This window comes from Mustela nigripes, chromosome 1 (genome assembly GCF_022355385.1).
Source record: "Mustela nigripes isolate SB6536 chromosome 1, MUSNIG.SB6536, whole genome shotgun sequence".
Taxonomy (NCBI): domain Eukaryota; kingdom Metazoa; phylum Chordata; class Mammalia; order Carnivora; family Mustelidae; genus Mustela; species Mustela nigripes.
The window spans coordinates 85,468,944-85,491,316 of NC_081557.1; the positions used below are offsets into that span (position 1 = coordinate 85,468,944).

General features: G+C 45.6%; 2 protein-coding genes across 3 annotated transcripts in view; one reads left to right on the top strand and one right to left on the bottom strand.

Annotated features, from left to right (window-relative positions):
• The window catches only part of SIAE (sialic acid acetylesterase), a 38,024-nt gene extending 30,633 nt beyond the window's left edge, over positions 1-7,391 (top strand). The window contains exons 8-10 of the mRNA XM_059414607.1: positions 3,778-3,932; positions 5,153-5,342; positions 6,775-7,391. Coding sequence (XP_059270590.1) covers positions 3,778-3,932; positions 5,153-5,342; positions 6,775-7,026 — 597 coding nt within the window. The 3' untranslated portion in view covers positions 7,027-7,391. The remainder of the gene's footprint in view (positions 1-3,777; positions 3,933-5,152; positions 5,343-6,774) is intronic.
• A 3,333-nt stretch (positions 7,392-10,724) lies between these two features.
• On the bottom strand, positions 10,725-20,843 carry TBRG1 (transforming growth factor beta regulator 1). Of its 2 annotated transcripts, XM_059414616.1 has the most exons (9): positions 20,461-20,841; positions 18,600-18,670; positions 17,734-17,966; positions 16,994-17,130; positions 16,570-16,716; positions 12,611-12,708; positions 12,257-12,367; positions 11,733-11,875; positions 10,725-11,052 (listed from the first exon to the last, which is right to left on the bottom strand). In XM_059414616.1, the coding sequence occupies exons 1-9, from the start codon at positions 20,608-20,610 to the stop codon at positions 10,907-10,909; spliced, it is 1,236 nt and encodes a 411-aa protein (XP_059270599.1). In that variant the 5' UTR covers positions 20,611-20,841; the 3' UTR covers positions 10,725-10,906. The 2 variants fall into 2 exon arrangements, with proteins under 2 accessions (XP_059270599.1, XP_059270609.1); XM_059414626.1 differs by lacking the exon at positions 10,725-11,052 and having other exon boundaries at positions 11,771-11,961; positions 20,461-20,843.
• Between the last annotated feature and the right edge of the window lie 1,530 nt (positions 20,844-22,373).

The window sequence follows — 22,373 nt, forward strand, 5'->3', positions numbered from 1 at the left end:
TCATATGCCTTCATTAGGAGCAGTATTTCTACTCATTGCTATGGGAGGCTGAACAGCACCCTAGTAGATCTCAGATCTGGGAAAACATGAATTTCTTTTGGGTATGGAGTGTGCTGGTGCCTCCGTGTGGCCGCTTTGGAGTAGAGCAAGCCATGAAACGGGCCTCCCTGCTGCCATTTTGAAACAACTTCCTGGGCTGCCGTGGCTGCATTTAGCATTTCTCTCTCTCGTGCTTCAGGCTAGTACTTACCCTAGACTCTTTCTGGTAGCTTTGTTGCCGTGATCCTCATCGTGACACTGGCTGATGACCACGGTTCTGCTCTCAGTCTTCTGGCGGTGGTGTGGGAAGGAGTAGGGTCACTCACTGTGTCTTCTCACCCAGTTCCTTTATGAAGCTTCAGCAGCCTTTATCATTTCCTATGTTCAAGCAGATTTGCCCAAGAGATTTTAATAAGAGAACTGGAAGTGTCCCCTTGGTTCAAGATCGTGTCCTTTCTTCTACCATTGCAACCTCTCCAGGGTTTTCCTGAGGATTTTCTAGAAGGTCAAGAAGCAGAACACTTCCTGTGCTCAAAGCTCCATTTGGCCACATTTGTCGGGATGATCTCAGGTATTTGCTCGCTCTGAGAGTGAGAAGGCTGGGGGAGCAGTCTCTACATGACATAGCTCCCCTCATGGGGACAGAAATTTGCAAATGGCGTCCAAAGATAGCGTGGTTGCTCCGTTTTCCAGCTTGTGGCCTGACTGCCTGTTAGATCATGGCTGTGAAAGAGGGGTGGCGGGTTGATGCCTCTCACTGGCTGGACAGGGGCTAAGAATAAGGTATGGTCTAATTCAGAGAACAGGGTGATATAAATATCAGAGAAGTGAGGAAGGAAGGGTTGGGACCACATGCGTCTGAGTAATATTAAAGAATTTTCCCAGGAGCTCTGTCTTCTGCAGGAGTAGGAGTCTGTCGACTTTAAGTCGAGATGAAAGCATTTACTCAGGATGTTAGAGTCAGACGCCCTTTTACTGCCTTTACTGCTCCTGCACTAGTCTGAGGTGCCATCATCTCTCCCTTGAAGTCTTGCCTCCTCTCTGGTCTTCCTGCTTCTACCTTTTCTCCCCTTTACGATAGTCTCATCATTTCAATTATAGCCATCCTTTGAAATGTAAGCTGCATCAGAAGGCTCCAGTGGTTCCGCCACGCAAGCGAGGTCAGCAAAGCGACAGGCGGTCCGCCCCTGCCGCACTGCCCGTCTGACCTCACGCCCTAACTCTCTTTGCCTTACTTGCTCCACGTCAGCTGCACTGGCTGCCTTAGTCTTCCAGCACACCAGGCATACTTGGCCCTAGGGCCGGCCATTTTCCTTTCCTTCTGCCTGGAAAGTTCTTTCCCTGGTATGTTAGTTTTCTGTTGCTGCATAAAAAATTTCTGCATATTTAGCAGCTTCAAACAATGATGCACACATTTCTTATCTCACAGTTTGTGTGGGCGAGGAGTCTGGCATGCCTGGCTTAGCTGAGTCCTCTGCTCGGGGCTGCAGTGAAGGTGTTGGACAGAGCTGGGGTCTCAGCTGAGGCTTGGGGTTGTCTTCCAAGCTTAGGTGGCTGTTGGTAGAATTAGTTTCTTTGAAGCTGTAGAACTCAGGGCAACTGATTTCTTGAAGGCAAGCAGGAGAGAGTCTCAGACTTCTCTTTTCAGACTTCCCCTTTTTAAAGAATTTGCTGACTGAGTTGGGCTCTGCATCTACTCTTCCTTTGGTTACCTTGAAGTCTGCCGATAAAGGGCCTTACCTACACTTGCAGAATCCCGAGATGGGTGTTGTCCTTTCTCTGGGTCCCATCCCCTATCCAGGTGGTTGCTTGCTTCTGTCATTTTGTCTTTTAGGCTGTCTTATTCCTGCCCATCCCATTTTGCTGCTCTCCTAGGTCAGGCCTTTTCTCTCATGTGTCTAGAATGTTCTAGTAGCTTTTAAACCAGTCAGCCTCTCTGCTTTTGGGCTCTTTTCTTCACAGAATCATTTGCACGATCACTAGGTTATTAATCCTTTGAAATAGTCCTTTTATCATTTTCAGTGGCTCTCTAATTTCTAAATTAAGGTTAAATTCACACAGAATTAACCATTTTAAAGCATTCAGTTCAGTGGCATTAGTACATTCACAGTGTTCTGCAACCATCACCTCCATAGTGATCCCCTGTTGCTTGTGGGGGAGTTAGAAACGCTATCCAAACACTTGCCTCACCGTCTTAACAACATTGTCTTTCCTACATAAACCCTTCAGTTCAGCTCGATTACTCTCTCTCTTGCTTTCAAAATTGCCTTTTTCTTTCTTGGGTTTGCATATTATAAGATTCTGACATATCCTGTTTGTAGTGACTACTCATATTTTCTGGGCCCATCCAAGTTTTTTTTTTTTCCCCCAACATATTCTGAGGTCCTGTTGTCTTAGAATAATAAACTTTAATGCAGAGTACTTGCTGTCTGTGCCTCCATTGTAGCATTTAATTCATGCTATTTTATATTACTCTTTAACATTTCTTATGTATGGGTCTGTCCCCTCAACAAAGCTGGGAAGTACTTGTACCAGTTAGCTATTGCTATGTAACAGATCACCTCAAAACTCCATGGCTTAGCATAACATTTACTGTAGCTCACATGTGTGGGCTGCTGGAGGCTGGTTGATCTTGACTGAGCACCACCGAACTCTTTCATATCTCTGTGGGTCAGTGGCAGGTGCGGGCTCTCACTTAGGCTTGGCTGGAGTGGGTTAGAGGAGGACAGTCCGTCCCACGGCGCTCACCCTTCTGCAGAGAGCTGTGGACTAGGCCAGGCATGTCATTCTCCCGACAGCAGAAATGTGACACAGCAAGTGGAACCACACGGGTCTCTGGAGGCTGAGGCTAGGAACTGACGTGTCCTAACTTCTGTTTCAGTCTGTTGACCAAAGAAAACCACCTTAGAAAGTGGTGGGGGAACCCAGCCTTTCTTTTCCTGGGAGAAACCCCAAAGCCAGATGGCAGGAAGGTGTGACTGTAGGAAGGGGGGAAGAATTGGGGTCTTTGCTGCAATTTACCACATGCTCACAGTTGCTTTCCTCTCAGGTTCCTTATAGCACTTGAACATGTTTTAGATCGATGTGTCAGTTACCTGTTGCTATGTAACAAACAACCCCCAAAATTAGTGGCTTTAAAACGTCAGCCATTGTATTTGCTCATGATGCCATGGGTGGGTCAGGCAGGGCTCAGCTGGGGCGGCTCGGCTCTGCTTGATGTGATGTCAGCCCGGCTTGCTTCTGTGGCTACAATTTGAACTGAAGTCTCAAGCTTTCACGTGACTGTCCCCTCTGCTGAGTCCACAGGGTCATTAACCCCTCTCCCTCCTAAGGATCTTCCAATGTCCAAGGCCCCATCTCCATGTAGTTTCTCCGGGAGCGCAGCTGGACTGTTTTTACCTGGCCATCCCCAGGGGCCAGGAGAATGAAATCAGAAGGCAAGGGCACTTGGGACAATGACTCAGAGGCCAAGGGTGACTTCTACTGCATTCTGCTGGGTGGAGAATATCACAGGCTCAGCCCAGATTCAGTGGGAGGAGGAATAGGCTCCGCCTCTTGATGGGCGTTACAGCACAGACACACTGGGGTGTCGGGGGAGGGGTATTCAGCCACAATGGTAAGAAGCTCACTAAGTACTTGTTGAATGAGCATTTGAATGAATGAATGAAGCAGAAGCAGAGTCTGCTTATGAAGAAGACTCTAGGACAGGGTTCTGATGCAACATTCTCTGCTTTTTAGTTATCTTCATATCTTTCTGCAACCTCGGATGACGCATTCCCCCAGATCCGTTGGCATCAAACAGCAGATTTTGGCTATGTCCCCAACGCAAGGATGCCCAACACTTTCATGGCAGTAGCAATGGATCTCTGTGATAGGAAGTCACCTTTTGGCAGGTACGGGTGCTTCTTGGGCTTTGTTTGAACAATACTCCCTGTTCTTTGTCTGTGGCCTTCACTCTGACGTTCACTTGTGAGAGGGCAAAGAGTGGGTGCCCTAAGGACTGGACCTTAGGAGCATTATCTGTTCATCATTTACACTGGCATGGGTTGCAGTAAATTAAACTTCTACATCTCAGTGCCTGGTGCAAGGACATTTTATTTCTTGTTCACACCACATGTCTGAAGAAGGTCAACAGAGGTCATCAGAGAGGTTTTGCCGGTTAGAGTCATTCACAGATCCAGAGCAACAAGATTCCAAGTTGGTCTGGGCTTCCAGGCACCTTAAAGTCTCCCCCTGGTGGTGAAAGGAGCTTTTGCTCACATCGCATTGGCCAGAGCAGGTCATCTGGCTCTGCTGGGCTTCAAGCTTCGGGCTTGGGGGAGAGCAGGAAGTGGACTTCTTCCCTGAACTCAGAGGGGCAGTGATGGGATATCTGTGAATGGCTCCATTGACTACCGCATGCTAGCTGTGGGATACAGGGGGATCTGAAGGGACATGGGGCCCAACTCATAGTGTCTGGTTTATTGTAGGAACTTGAACAAATATTTATTTTTTTGTTTTATTTTTAAAAGATTTTATTTATTTATTTGACAGAGAGAGATCACAAGTAGGCAGAGAGGCAGGCAGAGAGAGAGAGAGAGAGGGGTAAGCAGGCTCCCTGCTGAGCAGAGAGCCCCATGCAGGACTCGATCCCAGGGCCCTGAGATCATGACCTGGGCCGAAGGCAGAGGCTTAACCCACTGAACCACCCAGGTGCCCCAAATATTTATTTTTGAACAAATGAAGATTGATTGATTGAATGAATAAAACCTGGAGGGGGCTGAGTGATGAACGATGGATTCAGACGAAACACAGGACTTTCAGTGGCTAGAAGAATTTTGCGTAAGCTCTCCTCCAGTGCCTTTCCTCCCTCCCTGGGGGACCTTTATTCCTTCCTTCTAAGTCACCTGCTTTTTCATGGTTTCTCACCCATAGGAGGCCCAGAGCCCCATTTATGGTCACAATTCACCATGTCTCCTAAACAGACAAGCCACTGGTCACTGGCTATTAGATTTAGTCAGCTTCATTCTTATATTCCTGAAGGGTGCTTTGTGTAATCCTTTTCTCTTTTTTCTTTTTTTTAAAGTGTGGTTACTGTTGCGCTCAAGTTCTCTGCTTGTTCTTTCTCCTGCAGCATCCACCCTCGAGACAAACAGACAGTGGCTTACAGGCTGCACTTGGGGGCCCGGGCTGTGGCTTATGGTGAGAAGTTGATCTTTCAAGGACCACTGCCTGAGAACATGGAGCTCCTGGCTGACAAGGGGCTGCTCAACGTCACGTATTCACAGGAAATCCAGGTGCAGAGGCAGGACAAGATATTTGAGGTGAGAAGAATGTTGAAACAGTAGGGATTCATCCTATGTCAGGGTTTTCTCCACACCGAGGCCCATCTCTAATTGTAACATTTCTGTGAGGCAGAGCTTGGCTTTTAGTAGGGTGGAGTTTATCTCAGAGGAGTGACTGAGTAGCTATTAATTCTTTCACTTAGTGGTAATTTGATAGGACAGCCCAGGAAAGGAATTCATATTAAATATTCCTTTTGTATTTCTGCTCCCAGAGCAGCCATCTTTGCTCTGGTAAGGGCTTGGGGCTTTCTGTGGAGGTTACCTATTGAAAGATTCCTTACTCCTGAGTATTTCCCTCATCTTTGGATGTCTTTTTATATCACACGATCCCAAATTCTAATATATTTTTCAATTTAGTGTTTCCTTTGAGAGGCTTAGCTTGGGGGTTTGTAAGTCAGTGTGAATTAATGTAATGAAACTACTTTCTTCTAGTATCTAGTGAGGGAGAGAAGGAGCCACACTTACCCTCGTTCCACCGTGGAACGAGGGCAAATAATTAAAGAGCCTTTGAGGGGTCTTCCATGGTTGGGGGTGCAGGTCGAGGCATTCCTCTTGGAACATGGAGATGAGCGTCTCTGGGAACCTGAGGCCATCAGGCTGGATGGGGTGGGGGGAGCAGTGTATGAAAAGAGGGCACTGGAGGGAATGAAAGAACATGGAAGACCAACTTGAATTATACACTAGCTTCTCTAGGGCTGTTCTCCTCTGGTGTCCCAGCTGCAACACCCACTTGCCTCAGGTGCTTGGGCAGCACTAAACCGCCCTGAGCTTCTCTGGACACTGGGGCTAAGGTAATTCTAGCTCTCCAGAAGTCTCCATGCTGAGTTCAGTTCTTCCCTGTAGTCAGCGGCTGGCAGTCTGCCTGTCATCCAGACCCAGAATCCTAGTTGGGAGCAGGACAGAATTTCACCTATGGGTACTGGATAATTTATGTCCCCTTCCTTGGATTGTTTCTGGTTGGAGAGAGGCTTATTATCCAAGGTCCCTTTGTGCCCCTTCTTCATTCCCTAGCTCCTTTGGGCGGGCCAGAGCGCTCACAGCAGCTGGACTGCTCCATCGGCTCAGTTCTGCCTGCTGTGCCATCTGGTCAGACGCGGATGTTGCTGGGAGCCTAAATTCAAAAATATATTAGAATTTGGGATCGTGTGATCTCAACGCTCTATGTGATGATGCCTCCTTGTCTCCCTGTCACTGAATGGTTTATTGATTGATTGATTTGATCACATGAGCATTTCTCATCACACTATGGCTGTGTTGACCAAACCCAACCTGAACTCGGGTTTGTTCTGGTTCTTGTAGGAAAGGCATCCTTGGCTAAGTGTGGCTCCCTCTCTCCCTGTGACCCCTGTTTCCAGTCTTTTGGAATGGCCTCACTGACCCAAGCATTGCGATGTTATCATTCTCTTGTTAGGTCTCATGTTGCCGTGACCGTCAGTGCAAGTGGCTCCCAGCTCCCATGGACGCTTTCTCAGCCCAGACGGTGGCCCTGAATATCCGTTCTTGCCGTGGCGCTCTGGCTGCCGTTCGCTACGGCTGGACCACGTGGCCTTGTGAATATAAGCAGTGCCCCCTGTACCACCCCATCAGCACCCTGCCAGCCCCTCCCTTCATTGCGTCCCTGACAGACCCAAGGCGGGGCAAGCACAGCGAGCTTGCTGAGTGACGTAGTGGCCTCATGACCTTCATCTTGGACTTGTGGGTCCTTGAGATTTGGGCATTTAGGTGTTGAAGTGATGACAACTAATGCTTTTAAAGGCAACTAATAGCAAAGCCGCCTGGCCAGCTCCCAGCCAGCACATGGTTGTTTCTAGATTCTGAATAGGAGACAAGCCAGTGCTGGCAGGCAAAGGAGATGCTTGCCTTTTGTCCCCTAGACAGCCTAGTGTCTTACTGGACTAATTCCCAGCTACAAACAAATGCAGCCTGTGTCATTCACTTGCCTTGTGGAGAGCGTGCGGTGTCACACTTTTGTGACCTTATGTCCAGCGTTGGGTGGAAATACACGGCTGGAAGAGATTTCAAGGCTCATTATTTATGTGTTCTTTACAGGATCTGGCTAGTGGTTACTGAGTCTCTGTACAAAGTTTCTAAACTTCCCAACAGTTTTTCCTTATGTAGAACTGAACTCTTTCTAGCCCTATTTGTGTTCTCAAAGCCAAAAACAGTTCTGTTCCTTCAGTCTAAATAATGATAATGTGACTGTCTGAAACCAACCAGCCCCGTGTGCAGGCATGTGGGATGGCGCGGAGGGGCTGCCTGAGGGAGGAGGAGATGGGGGCGTTGGTAGCGGCCCAGGAACGTATGTGGGCAGCCAGGGACGGGTGGGGGAGTCACAGGCTCAGGACTTGACAACAGAGGTTCCTGAGAAGCAAGCAGGTTCAGTATAATCTCAGGCTTTTTAAGGTAAGAGGTTTACCTATAAAAAGGATAACCCAGATGGAAGAAAAAAGAGGCTGAAAATAAAGCTCCATGATAAGCATGTAGAAAAATAATCCAGATGGGACAAATGTGAAAGCGTGCTCTGTGTGGACTGTTAAGAATTGTAATGCTATTTATTGGTTGATTAAAAACAGCTAACAGCAACTTGATAACTGTGTCATCTATTGGAATCTGGAAATAAAAATATAATCATTAGTGGCAATTTATAGCCCATCAAAACCGGGTTAGGAACAGGTTTGTAAATTGTCCTCTGAAGCATGAGTAGCTTCCTCTCCCTTAATGGGAAAAAGAACTAAAGCACGAAGCACCTGACCCACGGGGCCCTGGTGTAGCTCCGAGCACCCCCAAGTCAGTGCCAGGATTTATTTTGTAAAAAACCAATACAACTACACAGTCTGCAAGGAGCTTTGGCTCCTCAGAGGGCTTTTGGTGTACAGTTAACTCCCAACACCCATGCCTTGGCCTCGTATGCATCTGACCTAAGGGGAACCACAAACCTAGGAACAGACTCCTGAGAAAAAGTAAATCTGCCCTCCCCTCTGGCAACACACATGCACACGGGCTTTTCTAATTCGCAGGTGGCTTGACATGATCAGGATCCATACGCCCAGGCTCCTTCCTTCCCCAATCACCAAGTGTAACACAGGGAAGAAATTAGCTTCAAGAAGTAGATAAATTAATGAGAAGTCATGTGAAACTTCATTTTTAGTGGCTGAATCATTTAAAACATTCTGCGGGAATTCAGTTTATTTTCCAAATGAAAATAACTTTTTAGTATTTGAAAAATGAAGTTTATAATTACTGTAGATTTGGACACTAACAAAAAAGAATAAACAAGTAAGAATCACCCCCAAAATTTATCATTTGGCAAAAAACATTTAATATTTTGGTAAACATTCACTTGATTTTCTTGGGTTATATTTTACATACTACATGTCATATTATAATGTTTTTGACTTACTCTAGTAAAATATTTTTCCTACGTAAATTGAGTATAACTGAAGTGTTTCAGTTTGTGGGAGCCCCCCTACTTTAACCAATTTTCCATCAGTGGACATAGAGATGTTTTCCAATCTTTCCCTGTTCTAACAAATACTATGAGAATGTTATGTGCAGACATCATAGTGCACTTACCTCCTTGGGATTCTTAATGTGGAGTAACAATTTTAAGGGAAATACGTTTAAAATTTTGATACTTACAGCTTAATTCTCTTGAAGGGTCCAATAGTGTACAGCCCAAGGTATAGTGCCATTTAGCCTCACTCCCATTGACACTGGATATTGTCAAATTTAAACCTACTGGGGGGGGATCAAGTTTTTAAAAATGATCCACAGTAAACACATTTTACATTTATTCCATGTACCCCTTTTGTGTGTATTGATGTGATTTTTATATAAATACACATATACACACTATAGTTGAAACCCAAATTTCAACAATTTGACATGTGATGTCTTCTACTTAGTTCTGTTTTATTTAACTTAAAAAATGGAGGTCTTGGCTCCCTAAGTTTAGGAACAAACAATGGGTTGAGATCTCTATTTAGAACCACTCCTCCAGGAAAGTTAAAGTAAATACTCAGATTAAAGCAAATAGCATGATAACTTATTTAAAAAAAAATAATAAGTCTTTCTTAAAGTGAGGGTGGCTTTTGAGGGGGCGCCTGTGTGGCTCAGTGGGTTAAGCCTCTGCCTCAGCTCAGCTCATGCGTCCTGGAATCGAGCCCCGCTTTGGGCTCGCTGGTCAGCAGCAAGTCTGCTTCTCTAGCACCCCCGCCTGCCCCTCTGCCTACTTGTGGTCTCTGTCAAATAAATAAATAAAATCTTTAAAAAAAAAAAGAAAAAAAGCGAGGCTCGCTTTTATGTGTTTTACTCCAACAGCACTACAAGAAGATATTTGCTCTATGTAAAAGCAGCAGCTGTCATTTCTGTGGAAGTGCACATGTCCAGCCAACTTAGGCAGTGACAGAAGGAAAACATGAAAGCATTAACAGCTTTGAGTCTCCCCTTTATACCTCTGGTTTGCTGTTACCCAAATTTTATCTTTTTATACTGTAAAAACTATACAAACTTATAAAAGGACTATAGGGAAGAGTCATAGAGTTAACAGAGGTTACTCTAGTTTCTGAGTCTCGTGGCCAGTGCGCTCTGCTCTCAACATGGCTGTCCGACCGATCTACTCCTGGGAAACAAGATCCCCTTCTTCTTGTCCCCAGTCAGCAGCTAGGAACTGCAGCAGTGACACCTGTCACCACTCCTTCCCCGTTCCACCCCTTCCGGGGTCCTTCCGTGGCTTCCATCCAGCCGGCCTGGGTACCTGGTGGGGCGCATGGTTCCACTGTGGTCCAGGTCGGGTGAGGCGGGTTTGAAACCTCCCCCTCAGCCCCATAGGCAAGGCCGACACGTTCAGATGCGTGGAATACAGTCATGTCATTAGCCGGCTAGCGAAGTGACGGGGTCAGCCTGTCCTGCGGATGGATGGGGGCTGCCCTCCAACACGATGTATCTGTGTGTTCATGTGGACTCTGCGTTCAGCGACAAGCACATTCTCGGATAAAGAACAGCAAAGGGGGCAGACAGGATTACTGAGGACCTTTTGATTCCCTTGAAGGATGTGGCATGTGAAGAAAAAGATGAACGGTGGGCCTCGGCCTGGCCTCTCCAGCTTGGGGACAAGCAGCACTGGGCTGTGAGTGTACCGACATGAAAACAAGGCAGCTGCTTGGGTAGCAGGGGCCGGGACGTCGTTTCTGGAGCTAGGATCAGAATCCAGGCGGAAGGCTGTCAGACTCCTACCTCTCCCTGAGTCAGCAGCCTTCTCTCACTCGGGCTCACAGAACACTAAGTTTACACTACCTCAGGCAGAGCTAAGTGGGGGGGGGGGGGGGGGGAGAATCCTGATTACAACAAGATGAAAATAAGCAGATTTGTAAAGAGAAATTTATTGCTAAAAATAAAGCAGCTGAAGTTTTTCCCAGGGAACACTGTCACCACGGGAGCCTCCATGACAAAATGTGCTATCTCCTTCACTCCTGAAATGTGGTCTTCTTCCATATTTGGAATTTTACTTTAGTTAAATGACATGGTATGTGGTCCCCTCCCGCTCAGTCTGAGGACGGAGTTGGGCTACACTGTGACAGAGGCTTCAGGCGCTGCAGGAGAGTGTCCACCAGGGGTTCGTGTGTCAGGAACACGGGTTGGTAAGAAGACACGAAGGGTGTGGGCTGAAGCTCTGGAAGGTCCAAGGATCCTGAAGAAGAAAATCCCTTCAGTTCCCCGATGCCTGGGAATCTCAGGGGACTGCTCAGACACATGGATGTCCTTTCAATTCCCAACACCCTTACACCTGTCAGCCAAATCTTGCCCTTGTTTGGGAAGACATGACAGAAACTTGACTTTTATAATGAAGGAAACTGTGGCCGGAATAGATTCAGTGATTTGCCTCAGGTTATACAGTAAATTAGAGAGAGAGAATTTGAATTCTATAATTTCTAGCACAGGGCTCTCCCTATAGGACCCAGTGCCAGATCCCTCATTGTTCCACCCATCGGTGGGGGGAAGTGGGGGGAATCCACCAAACATAGGTGGGACCAAGGCCATGACCTGGTTTCTCCCACTTCCTTTGAAATTTTACACAGCAGACTCTCCCCTGGAGCTCTGCTTGGGTCTTACTCAGGTTAGGAAAAAAGCCTAATTTCTCTGCGGGCCGAGCCTCATCCTGATGGCGGCCACTCCATGTGACTGCTGCCAGCACTGCCGGGGAGCCTGGCAGGCCAGCCCATCCTCACGCCCGGGACCCTCTGTGGTCGGGGGGAGGTGAAGTTTCTATCCCTTACTGCCCAGCAATTTGCAGTACTCAACTCTGAATGAAGCGTAGAAGTCAGCCTAGAAATAGTCCATTTTCAAACCAGAAAGGTAAAGTTAAGATACCTGGCAGGATGGGATCACTGTGATCTTCACCAAAGGCCTGTCTCTGAAAGGCTTCGAAGCTTATAGCTGCATTACTGTCCGGTAGTCCTTGCGGCAGCTGCCCGTCTCCGGGTTTCCACACCTCAAATTTCACCCACTGGTAACTGCAGGATCCAAGGGCATTGTCATAAGGGATGTCTGTGAGCCGTAATAGCCCATTCTTACTTCCAGAGATTGCTCCCATATGTATCTAAAAATCATATTAACAAAGTAACTAAGAGAAGATCCGGTGTCTGCAGGGACACGTTCTCCTGCAGGACTTCCCAGTGCCTTTGCTGTCGTGGTACTCAGAGAAAATGGTAACTCTGGTTCCGTGGGGTGCTGGCTCCTGCTCACCCGAGGCTGAGCGCTACCACTGATGTACACTGGCTGAGGAGCAAGCGCGCTCTGCACGCAGAAGCGGCTCAGTGAGTTTCAGAACGAGCAAAGCAGTAACTGCCGCTCATGGTGCTTCTCTCAAGAGAAATGGATTTGACCACACTTACTTGACACATTTTCGAGCTCCTGGACAGCTCTGGATCAGGTTGTGAATAGTCGGATGAGAAAACCCAAAAAAGTCAGCTCCAGAAGGAAGCAGGCTGGGCATTAGTTTCCCCCTAAATAGGAGAGGAAGGATTTGTAGTTTAAGAGGGGAGAGGGAGAGGAGAATGGGTTTAGGACTGGGGTATGAATGTAGAGAACACACTTTCTTGATGTGGATACTCTGTGGTAAGAAACAGAAAGGATGCAAGGATCTGTAGAGAGCTATCTACAGATATGGGGTCTCCAGACATTAAACACAGGGAAGTCTTACTGTACCACAAGTGATCTCTTTAGGCTGTTTCCAAGCTTCAACTTACAGAGCAGCACTTATGGCCTTGAGCAGTCCTGCATGACAGGCATCTGCAGAAGAGGTGACGATGGCGTTCTGCGGGTCATCTTCAGGAACAATTTCAAACTGAGAAAGACCAAAGGGCAATGAGCTCAACCTTGGAGGAGCAAGTAGTAGAAAGTCACACTCCTTCTCTAACTACATGTTCACTCTAGGTCTTGAAGCTGATGCACACAACACTAGCAGGTGGGCACAGTTTCCTAGAGTGCAATTCAAAATTCAAACGAGTCCAAGAAAACACAAAGTCCTCTGGCTGTTTCAGTTCTATACACCTGCCTGACTGTTCTCCAGCAGTCAACACTTCAATTTGTTACGTACTTTTCCTATCCACTTACTTACATCTATTAAGTACAAATTCAAATGGTATTTAAAAAAATTTTTTTTGAAAATTTATTTATTTATCTGACACAGAGAGAAAGAGCACCACTTTCTCCCTGCTGAGGGGGAGCCTGACATGGGGCTCCATTTCATGACCCTGAGATCATGACCTAAGCCAAAATCAAGAGTCAGATGTTCAACCAACTGAGCCACCCAGGCACCCCACAGATGGTGTTTTAGAAATTATGAAATAAAATAAGATCATGTAATCTTAGCTTTACTTTGTAATATCTAGGAGGAATATACCCATTTTTACTGCAAGGCTCATTTATTTTTTGAACTGCAAAATATCCTGACTATAAAAAACCCTCTTATATTAAAATTATACTAATACTGAGGAATTTTTGCCAAGAGACTATTTTTGTAACAAATACTATCTAGCCAACTTAATTCTTTGACCAATTTTCTGCAATTTCAGTGAATTTTTGTGAAGGAAATTATTTCTGTAGTAAGTTCTGTTTTGCCAACTAAACTCCTTGACCAGTGTTCTACAAAGTTTGGTTAAACAGTATCCATTTGTTTCAAAGACACACAGATGGCTAACAGACACATGAAAAGATGTTCAACATCACTCATCATCAGGGAGATGCAATCAAAATTACAATCAGATACCACATGACACTGGTCAGAATGGCTACAATTAACAACACAGGAAATAATAGGTGTTGGCCAAGATATGGAGAAAGGGAAACCCTCGTTCACTGTTGGTGGGAATGCAAATTCGTATAGCCACTCTGGAAAACAGTATGGAGTTTCCTCCAAATGTTAAAAATAGAACTACTCTGTGATCTAGCAATTGCACTATTATGTATTTATCCAAAGGATACAAACAGGGTTTTGAAGGGAAACATGCACCATTATCAACAACAGCTAAATAACGGAAACAGCCCAAGTGTCCATCAACTGGTGAATGGATAAAGAAGAGGTGGCATACACACACACACACACACACACACACACACACACTGAAATGTTACTCAGCAATCAAAAAAGAATGAAATCTTGTCATTTCCAACAACATGGATAGAACTAGAATGTATTATACTAAGAGAAATAAGTAGAAAAAAAGACAGATACCATATGATTTCACTCCTATGTGGAATTTAAGAAACAGAACAGATGAGCATGGGGGAAAAAAAGGCGAGAGAGAGGCAAACCATAAAACAGACTCTTAACTAGAGAGAACAAACTGAGGTTTACTGGAGGAGTGGTGGGGAGGTGGTGCTGCGTGGGGGACAGGGATTAAGGAGGGCACATGTGATGAGCGCTGGGTGCCGTAAGTGATGAGTCACTAAATTTACTCCTGAAGCTAATATTAATTACACTGTATGTTGACTAGAATTTAAACAAAAACTTAATAAAAACAAAAACAGTATCCAGCTTTTTAATGTTTAATCAAATCATTCCATAAGATTTATTTTCTGTGTATTTTCAATCATGTGATTAATCATTTCTTAGAATCCAAAACCTATTTTACCTACTTTCTGCAGCTGTTTTCTTCTGCAGTTTTTACTTCAATTTTACTGTGTCAAATTCAGAGCTCTTTCAATTTTCTCAATAATTTATCTTGTGAGTTTTGGTCAGTGGTTTTGTTACTTCTCTTATTTTGATCTTGGAGAGCGTTCCCTGTTTGTATGCATAACTCTACTTCATTCTTTTAACTGCTATATAATATTACACAAGGTGGATAAATGTTAATTTTTAACCATTCTCCTACTGATGTTCATTTTGGCTATTTCTAATTTCTTGCTATTGCATACAATGCTATGATGTATATTGTTATATGTAACTCTTTTATTCACATTTGCATATTTTTCTAGGAGATGCTCTAATACCTAGCAGTATTCTGGGTCAAAGGACACACGTATTAAACTTGTTGATATTGCCAAGTTGCCTTCCAAAAGACTGAAAACGTTTTCACACATACTAATGCATACTTGTTTTCCTACACCCTGGCCAACACTAAGTTTTACCACTCTCTCTGCTCTTCACTCTCTCTGCTGTTTTAATATGAACAGCAAATGAGCAAAGTAAGACCTTTTTATTTGCATTTCCCTCATTGCTAAGGAGGTCCATTCTTACCAACCATCTGCACTATTTCTATCCAATACCAGTTGTATCTGCTTGTTTTTTATATTTGACCACAGGAGCACTATATCTGGATATTAATCCCCTTATATATTTTCCTCCTGTTTTTTCCTTGAGTTTTAACTTGGATTATTGGGCCTTTTGTTGTTCATTCAATTTTTAAGGGTCAAATCTGTTACTATTTTCCTTCATGGCTCCTACTACAGTTCATGCTTTGCTAAAGAAAAGCTTTTACCCCAAAGATTATAAAAATATTCTTCTATATTTTCTGTTAACATATAGTACAAAACATTCTATAAAGCTAAAGTAATTAAAAGTCCTTGTAGCATTTATAAACAAAGAGATGAAGAAAAATCATGTGGAAGCATACTCAAGTATTCTATGCATAATATGCATACTAGAGATACCACTTCATGTTAGTTTTGAAAAAAAAGAACTGAAACTCATGATGTACCTGAAAATTATGCCTAGAGGGGTTAACAAGTTTAAAAAAAAAGGAAACTAAAACCCCACAAACCTTTCTTCTCAGAAATAGTCCAGCAGTTTGTCTTTCAGGAAATTAAGAATCAGCTTGTCTATATCCATTATAATGCTATTAACTTTTGATTAAACTTGCACTGAATTTATAAATCTGTTATAAAGATGGTATATTGCTACAATAGGACTCTTTCGGTTGAAGTACTCTCTACACAGAACTCCTGCAATGGTCAGGTCATCTGAACACTCATGTGCATCTAACAGTGCTCTAACCAGGACTGGGGCAGGGCACTATTATCCACATGCATCAGCAGGCTCTCAGCTTCTGCTCAAAGGTTCTTTCCTTGCCTCTATCTCCTTCCACCTAACTTTCTAGTGATCTGTAACATAATCAGACAGTGAAGCCTGGAACTCTGAAAATGGTCTGTTTTTTTCCCAATGATCAGAGGTGATGGCTGGGGAAAATGAACTGCCTTCAACCACAGCAGTGGGAAGGATGAACAGAGAGATTTCATAAGCCTAATGTTCACGTCTCCCAAGTCCTTAAGAGTGTGTGCAATCAGAAACCAATATGCAGTCTCTTTGTTTCCTCTGTTTCAGTCCTTCTTGAAATAGTGGAGTATCCAAGTCCTCGTTCTGGTATATAGGCCTGCAGCTCGCACATAAGCAGACTCACTCAGCCTCACGGTCACCATAGCAACAATGCAAGTGGCAGGTTTCAAAGGAAAGGGCGTCAGGATGGGAGTAAGACAGATTCAAATCCCAACTTAAGCACTTATTAACAAAGGTCTGACTTAGGGCCAATTGCTCTTCTGCATCTTGGAGTTATCCAGATGGTTATTATACAGTATGTATTCTAAGTGTTGAATCAGGTAATACTTATTCAAGTGGCTGCCATACAGAAGGTTCTTAAAGACAGACAGGAAGAAAGAAAGAAAGAAAGAGAAAAAAAAGGAAAAGGGTGGTTATTCGTAGAGCCGGTACCTGAGGCTGCATGCCGCCATCCTTGATCTGGCAGGTGTACAGACACTTCTGATCTGGGCACTTGATGCTGGCATATGTCCGTGTACTGCAGTAGCCCACGGGGTAGATGGCACTCTCGTCATGGAAGCCAGGTCGGTCGGTGATGATCTATAAGAAAGATGCCCCCAATCAGCAAATGAGGTCGCTGGAGAGAATTCAGGAGTCCAGTGGACTGTGGTAGCCTTTAAGACCACTTTGGGACTGTAAAGAGTGACTCGAATCACTGAGAGTGTGTTGGTTGGGCAGCAGACACAACTGACCTGGAAATTCTCTGGGATTGGTCTGGATCAGCAAGGGGCTGCGGCTAATGGGAACAGGGAGGGAAGGCTCAACCCCGTTCCCGTATTTCTGATTCTCCTCTCTATGTATCGCTGGTCTCACTCACCTCCCCCAGGCTATATACTGTTAGACCCCCCAGTCCGATGGGGAACACAGGCCGTCCTGAGGGATCCAGGGCAATGGGCTGAACCAGCTTGCGAGCACCTCCCTCCATTTTCTTTCTCTTGGATGTTTTCTTCAGAACTGAAACGCAAATCTGGGGTCACCCACTTTAGGCCCCTCCCAATGCGGAGAGGAAGGGAAAAATTTACACGTGAATGCTAAGAGCAATAAGCCAATCCTCATTCTATGTACTCACTGAATGGGCACATGGGACTTTCCCTCAAAGCCCAGAGTATCTTTCTAACCCACCCACCTGGCAGTCGCTAATTTTAATATTAGTGCTGAGGACCTAAAAGGCTTGCATTTTTTAAGGCCTCTTACCTTCATTTATCAGATCAGAAATTTCCCAAGCCATCCGTGTGCTCAAAAGGCCACCTAGCCCATTTCCCTACCTCTGGGAAAGATAAAACTGAAGGCCCCCCAGGGAATTGGGGGTGTGTGTGCAGGGGGTGGCGGGGGGGGGGGAAGCCTGAGCCTGCTCCCTTCACATTTACCCAGGTTTGTCCACAATTCCTCCACCCAAAGTGGCTCAAATACACTTGCCTTCCAAGGCTATTAGGGCTGGTTAAGGATCAAAAGAGGGTTTCAGGACATCCGTGGTCGTTTGTGTCTATCAGTGAGTTCCAGGTCTTTGCCATTAGTCACTGGGCCACTGGGGCAAGTGATACCCTCTCCCCAAGGTACCTTCCAGTTTGTTGTTCTCTTTGCCTTTTTCTTTTTTCTCCTTCTTGGATTTCTTCCCAAATGGCTCCTCAGCCCCAGTGCTGGGCCCAGTAATGGACCCGGCTCCCTGTACAGTTCCCACAGAGCTGGCCAGACTGTAAGTCAGGGGCAAACTGGAGCCGTGGGAAGGAGCTGCGGCCTGTACCTCCCCTTCAGTTAGAGCCTGAAGCTGGAGGAGCTTCTTTAGCAAATACCTGAGGTGGGGAAGGAAAGGGAGCAGAGGTATGAACTTCTGGTTTATCTCAGTTCAGTATTTCACTCAAGCATTGGAAAAGCCACAGTTATATACAAAGATTATTACACTCATAAAAACAAGGTTCTTCTTGGGTCCAGGGAATAATGAAGCTCCAGAAGACAGTATGTTAAGGAGCAAAAGATAAAGACTATAGCTTGTCTCTCTTGCATCTACACAAGGGTTCCTCTCCTTTGATATTGACAGGTGTTAGGGTGCCAAAGGACATACTCCACAACCTGCTTATGTATATGTTTTCTATGTACCCACTGTGCTTTGCAGAGAGCAGTCTGTACTGAGTGTTTGCGGAATGAGAGGCAGTTTCTCTTATTACTTCTCCTTTATAATTGGGGAGTTATAAGAAGATAGCTCCTTATATGTGGCAAGGGGGCTGTGTGAGAAAGGTGAATAGAGGAGCTGTCTCATCCCCAGGGTCCAACAAGACTTGGGTAAATGGGAACTGTTTCTCTGTACTTGATCAGTAGCCAATCAGTTGTATAATGCACAAAAATTCCACTGGAGAAAAATTACAGAAGAGTAACACCATATCAATCGCTGAAAATGTGATTCTGAACACAAAGCGAAGGCAGCTCACCGTCTTTCTTCTTTCGCTTTAAGAAATTTTTCCTCCAGACGAGCAATTTCATCACAAATAGCAGCATTTTCCTTTAAGAAAAATTTTTTGATATAATCACATAAAAAGAATACAAGATCAAAGTATTACGCTGGGAAGAGGAGCTGTATTTCTTTTCTTCTTTTTTGAGAGAGAACTCACATGCAGGAACGACATGGGAAGGAAGGTGAGGGGAAAGGGCTGAGGGAGTGGAAAGAGAGAGAATCTGAAGCAGGCTCCATGCCCAGCAAGAAGCCCAACTCAGGGCTAGATCTCATGATCCTGAGATCATGACCTGAGCTGAAATCAAGAGTCAGGTGCTTAACAGACTGAGTCACCTAGGTACCCTAAGAGGAGCTATATTTCAAACCAAAAATCTGTGTTGCTGGGTGAGAAGGATGAGCTACTCTACCTTGCAAACTATTAAAAAAACCTACAGGTAAAGGTAGAGTAAGTTCCACTATGGGTAATTACAAAACTTATTGAATCTGGGGCAATTCTGAGTGAAAAGGGGGTGCTATTAATTATGATGCCAGTACAGTATGGTAGACTATGGTCTCCTAGGCAAACCAAGATGTAGGATCACCCTGATTGGGGTAGCCTTTGGCAGAGAAAAGGGAATACTACTTAAATTTAACCCTTACAAATATGAGAAGTACCTGTTCCTGAGTGCCTTGACTTACAAAACCAACCTAACTCAAAGCATCCCATGCAATATGAACCTTAAAGAGAAAAACTGGATAGAATAAAATCAACTGTAGTATGCAAAATTCTTAAACTTCATAATCTACTTATGTGTACTCAAGTATCATCTTCCTGACTTGATCTGTTTCCCAAGCATCAGTTGTAAAGGAAATGCTCCCATCTGGACGCTCCACAGGTGAGACCTCAGACTCTTCACAAAGCCTACTTCATGTCCTTAGTGGACCCAACATCCTAGGAACAAGAGACTTTAAGTACCTCTGACATGGAGGGGATAAAAGAAGGGGAATGGCCAATGAAGTATCAAGTCCCCTTAATTCTATTTTCTTCATTTCTCTCCAGAGCACAAAGCAAGTGCTTCTGGAAAGAATGTTCTCATTTCCAAACCTTCCCTTATCCTTCCAAAAATGCTGAGAGATGTTCAAGGCTTTTGGCAGAAAGAAGAGGTAAGGTGGTGACTCAGACATGGAAGCCCACTGGAGAGCTCCATTCCCTATTGCCCAGCACAGAGGCAAGCTCCAGCAAGCCAGAGCACCCCACCACAAATTGTGGCTGGTACGCCAGTTCTCTCATTCAACACACTCAGTGCCTCGGCGGTAAAAGAACAGCAGAAATACTTGGGAGACTCAAGGGATAAGGGGTAAACTGCCGAAAGCTTCGCAAACGTGTTGAGGGAAGAGGTCAGTTATGCTGGGGTGCTGGGGCCTACGCTGTGCAGTGGAAGTAGTAAAGAAACGAGGACCAGGGTGTGTATGCTGGAATCTGACACAGTGCCCTGGAGCAAGTCATCTCTCCGGGTTTCAGGGCGGCCATTTCTAAAAACAATGCCTCACTCTAGGGTTCTCCTGAGAATCAAACGCCCTTCCAAGAGTTTTGCGGTAAGAACTACAATGACTGAGACTTATGGGCGCTTTACTTTCCTCACTTAATCTTCACAACTCTGAAAAGCAGTCGGGTCGGGAAACAGAAGAGTACAGACATTACCTAATTTGTTTAAGGACACAAGGCCAACGGCAAGTAACGTGTACTGCAAAAGCTAATGCTACTGTTCCTGCCACTCGGGAGGGGGACGGTGTGGGGGGAAGATGTCGCGAATCAGGAGTGTCGAAGCGGAGAGGGGCCGAGTGACGGTCAGACTCACAAACACGGTAGCTTTGGCCGCTTTGCGCAGCCGCAGGTACTTAAGCCGGTACTTCTCGTTCTGGCTCTTCTTCGGGAGCTTTTTCATCCTGGCCTTGCCGGACTGCAGCGGGGTCCGAGGCGAGGAGGCCGGGCCGCCCAGCAGGCTCATGGTCCGGCCCCGCTACGGGGCCTTTGGGGCGCGGCCGGCATCGGCTCCAATGCGGAGAAGCGCCGGTTTCGTCTTGTATGGGCCGCCGGGATCCGGCCTCTTAGGAATCTATCCTTCCAGAACGTTCGCAAGGCGGACAGCGGCGCCAGAAGTCCGGCAACCGACCTCGGCCCGGGACCTCCCCGCACTTCCGCGTCTGTCTCGGAAGTGAGCCGTGGCCGGAAGTTACGTAATGGCGCCGGCCGCGTGTAACTTCCGGGCCCGTGAGTCTGCGGCGGTCGCCGCTCTGCTGGTCCGCCGGCCGGGGGGAAGGGGGCGGGTGAGAGGGCTCTGTGACTGCGCGCTCTGCGCTTGGCTGAGGAGTCTTTGGAGCTAACCCTAACCCCCTTCCGCTCAGTCTTCCCGGCGCGAACGTCGCCCGTGCTCCCTCCAGCCCGCTGCGTTTCAGCGCCGGTTTTCCACACTTCCTAACACAGTCTTCCCGTTGTGGGACGCGCTTGAACCCAGGTGCTGGGACTGCGGCGTTCCTGTACAGAGCTCGCAGAAAGGTCTCTTGAGAGAAAGGTCTCTGTGAGGGCAGGGATTTGACGAGGATCTGAGACACTAGTGAACAGAAAACCAGGCCGGTGCCTCCCCCGGTGGAATCTAATCGGGAAAACAAGATCCAACACGCAGTTTTGAAAACATGCTAGGGCCAGGGCACTTGGTAAACGTTTCCTTGACGGAACTAAAAGTATGTGTCTGGACCTGGACCTGTGTTTATTTAGCGCTAACTTTGTAACCAAGGATTCTCCGAAGTCCTCAGATGAAGAGGGTAGACAGTTGTTTAGGAAGCCGTGTTGGTAATGGCTCCGGTAGGAAGACGAAAGGCTTGTGTTGCTGCTTATGCCAGCAATGCCGCTAACCGGCCGAGGGAGCCTCTGCGTCCCAGGTCTTCCGTTTAAGAACGGAATCTCCTGTTTAGAATAATGGGAACTAATGGGGGTTCTGAGCCGTAAGATACTCCTAGTGATGTAAGCTATAATCACAGTTACGTATTCCAAATGTAGACTTCTAGAGTTGTATGTGGAAATTAAGGAAAGCGTGTACATAGTGAAAACAAGTTCAGTGAATTACAGGAGGAAAATGTAACGCTAATGGGTCTAAGTAACTTAGAGAGTTCCAGAAGAGAGGTTTTAGAATTGACCCAGATATGTAATTTCTGATAACTAAAAAATAGTGACAGGGTCCGACAAAATAGTTTTAAAGTTCTTTTATGTCCCTCCATGTTCAAAGCTGCCCTTTGTGGGACTTGTCTGGGTTTTCATAGAGCAACTCTTCAGGGAGCCAGTGTGTTTTCACAAAGGCAGGCGTATCAGAATCATTTTGGAAACTGCCAGGAATATTTTCGGCCTACAAAATATCCTCAATCCTACCTTCGCTAGTATAGATTGGTTCTTGCAACATGAGAAAAGAGAACAGTGATAGGAAGAGATTGTCTTTTTTTTTTTTTTTAATCTGTTTGCCAGCTGCATGATTTACTTGCTGTCCAGCTGTATTTTGTACCTTGCAGGCTTTTTGATCTGACTTTATTTTCACTATTCCTCTTCATATACCGGTATCATAACTGGTGGGAGGAAAGTGTGATCATTGCTTTAGTTTTCAAGCTGCTCTGGCCAATGGATTTCAGTGGAATTTGCATTAAAATATTATTTTTCATCACTAAAACCATTTCCTTACAACTCATAAAACACTGTGCAAATTTTATATATTTAGAACATATA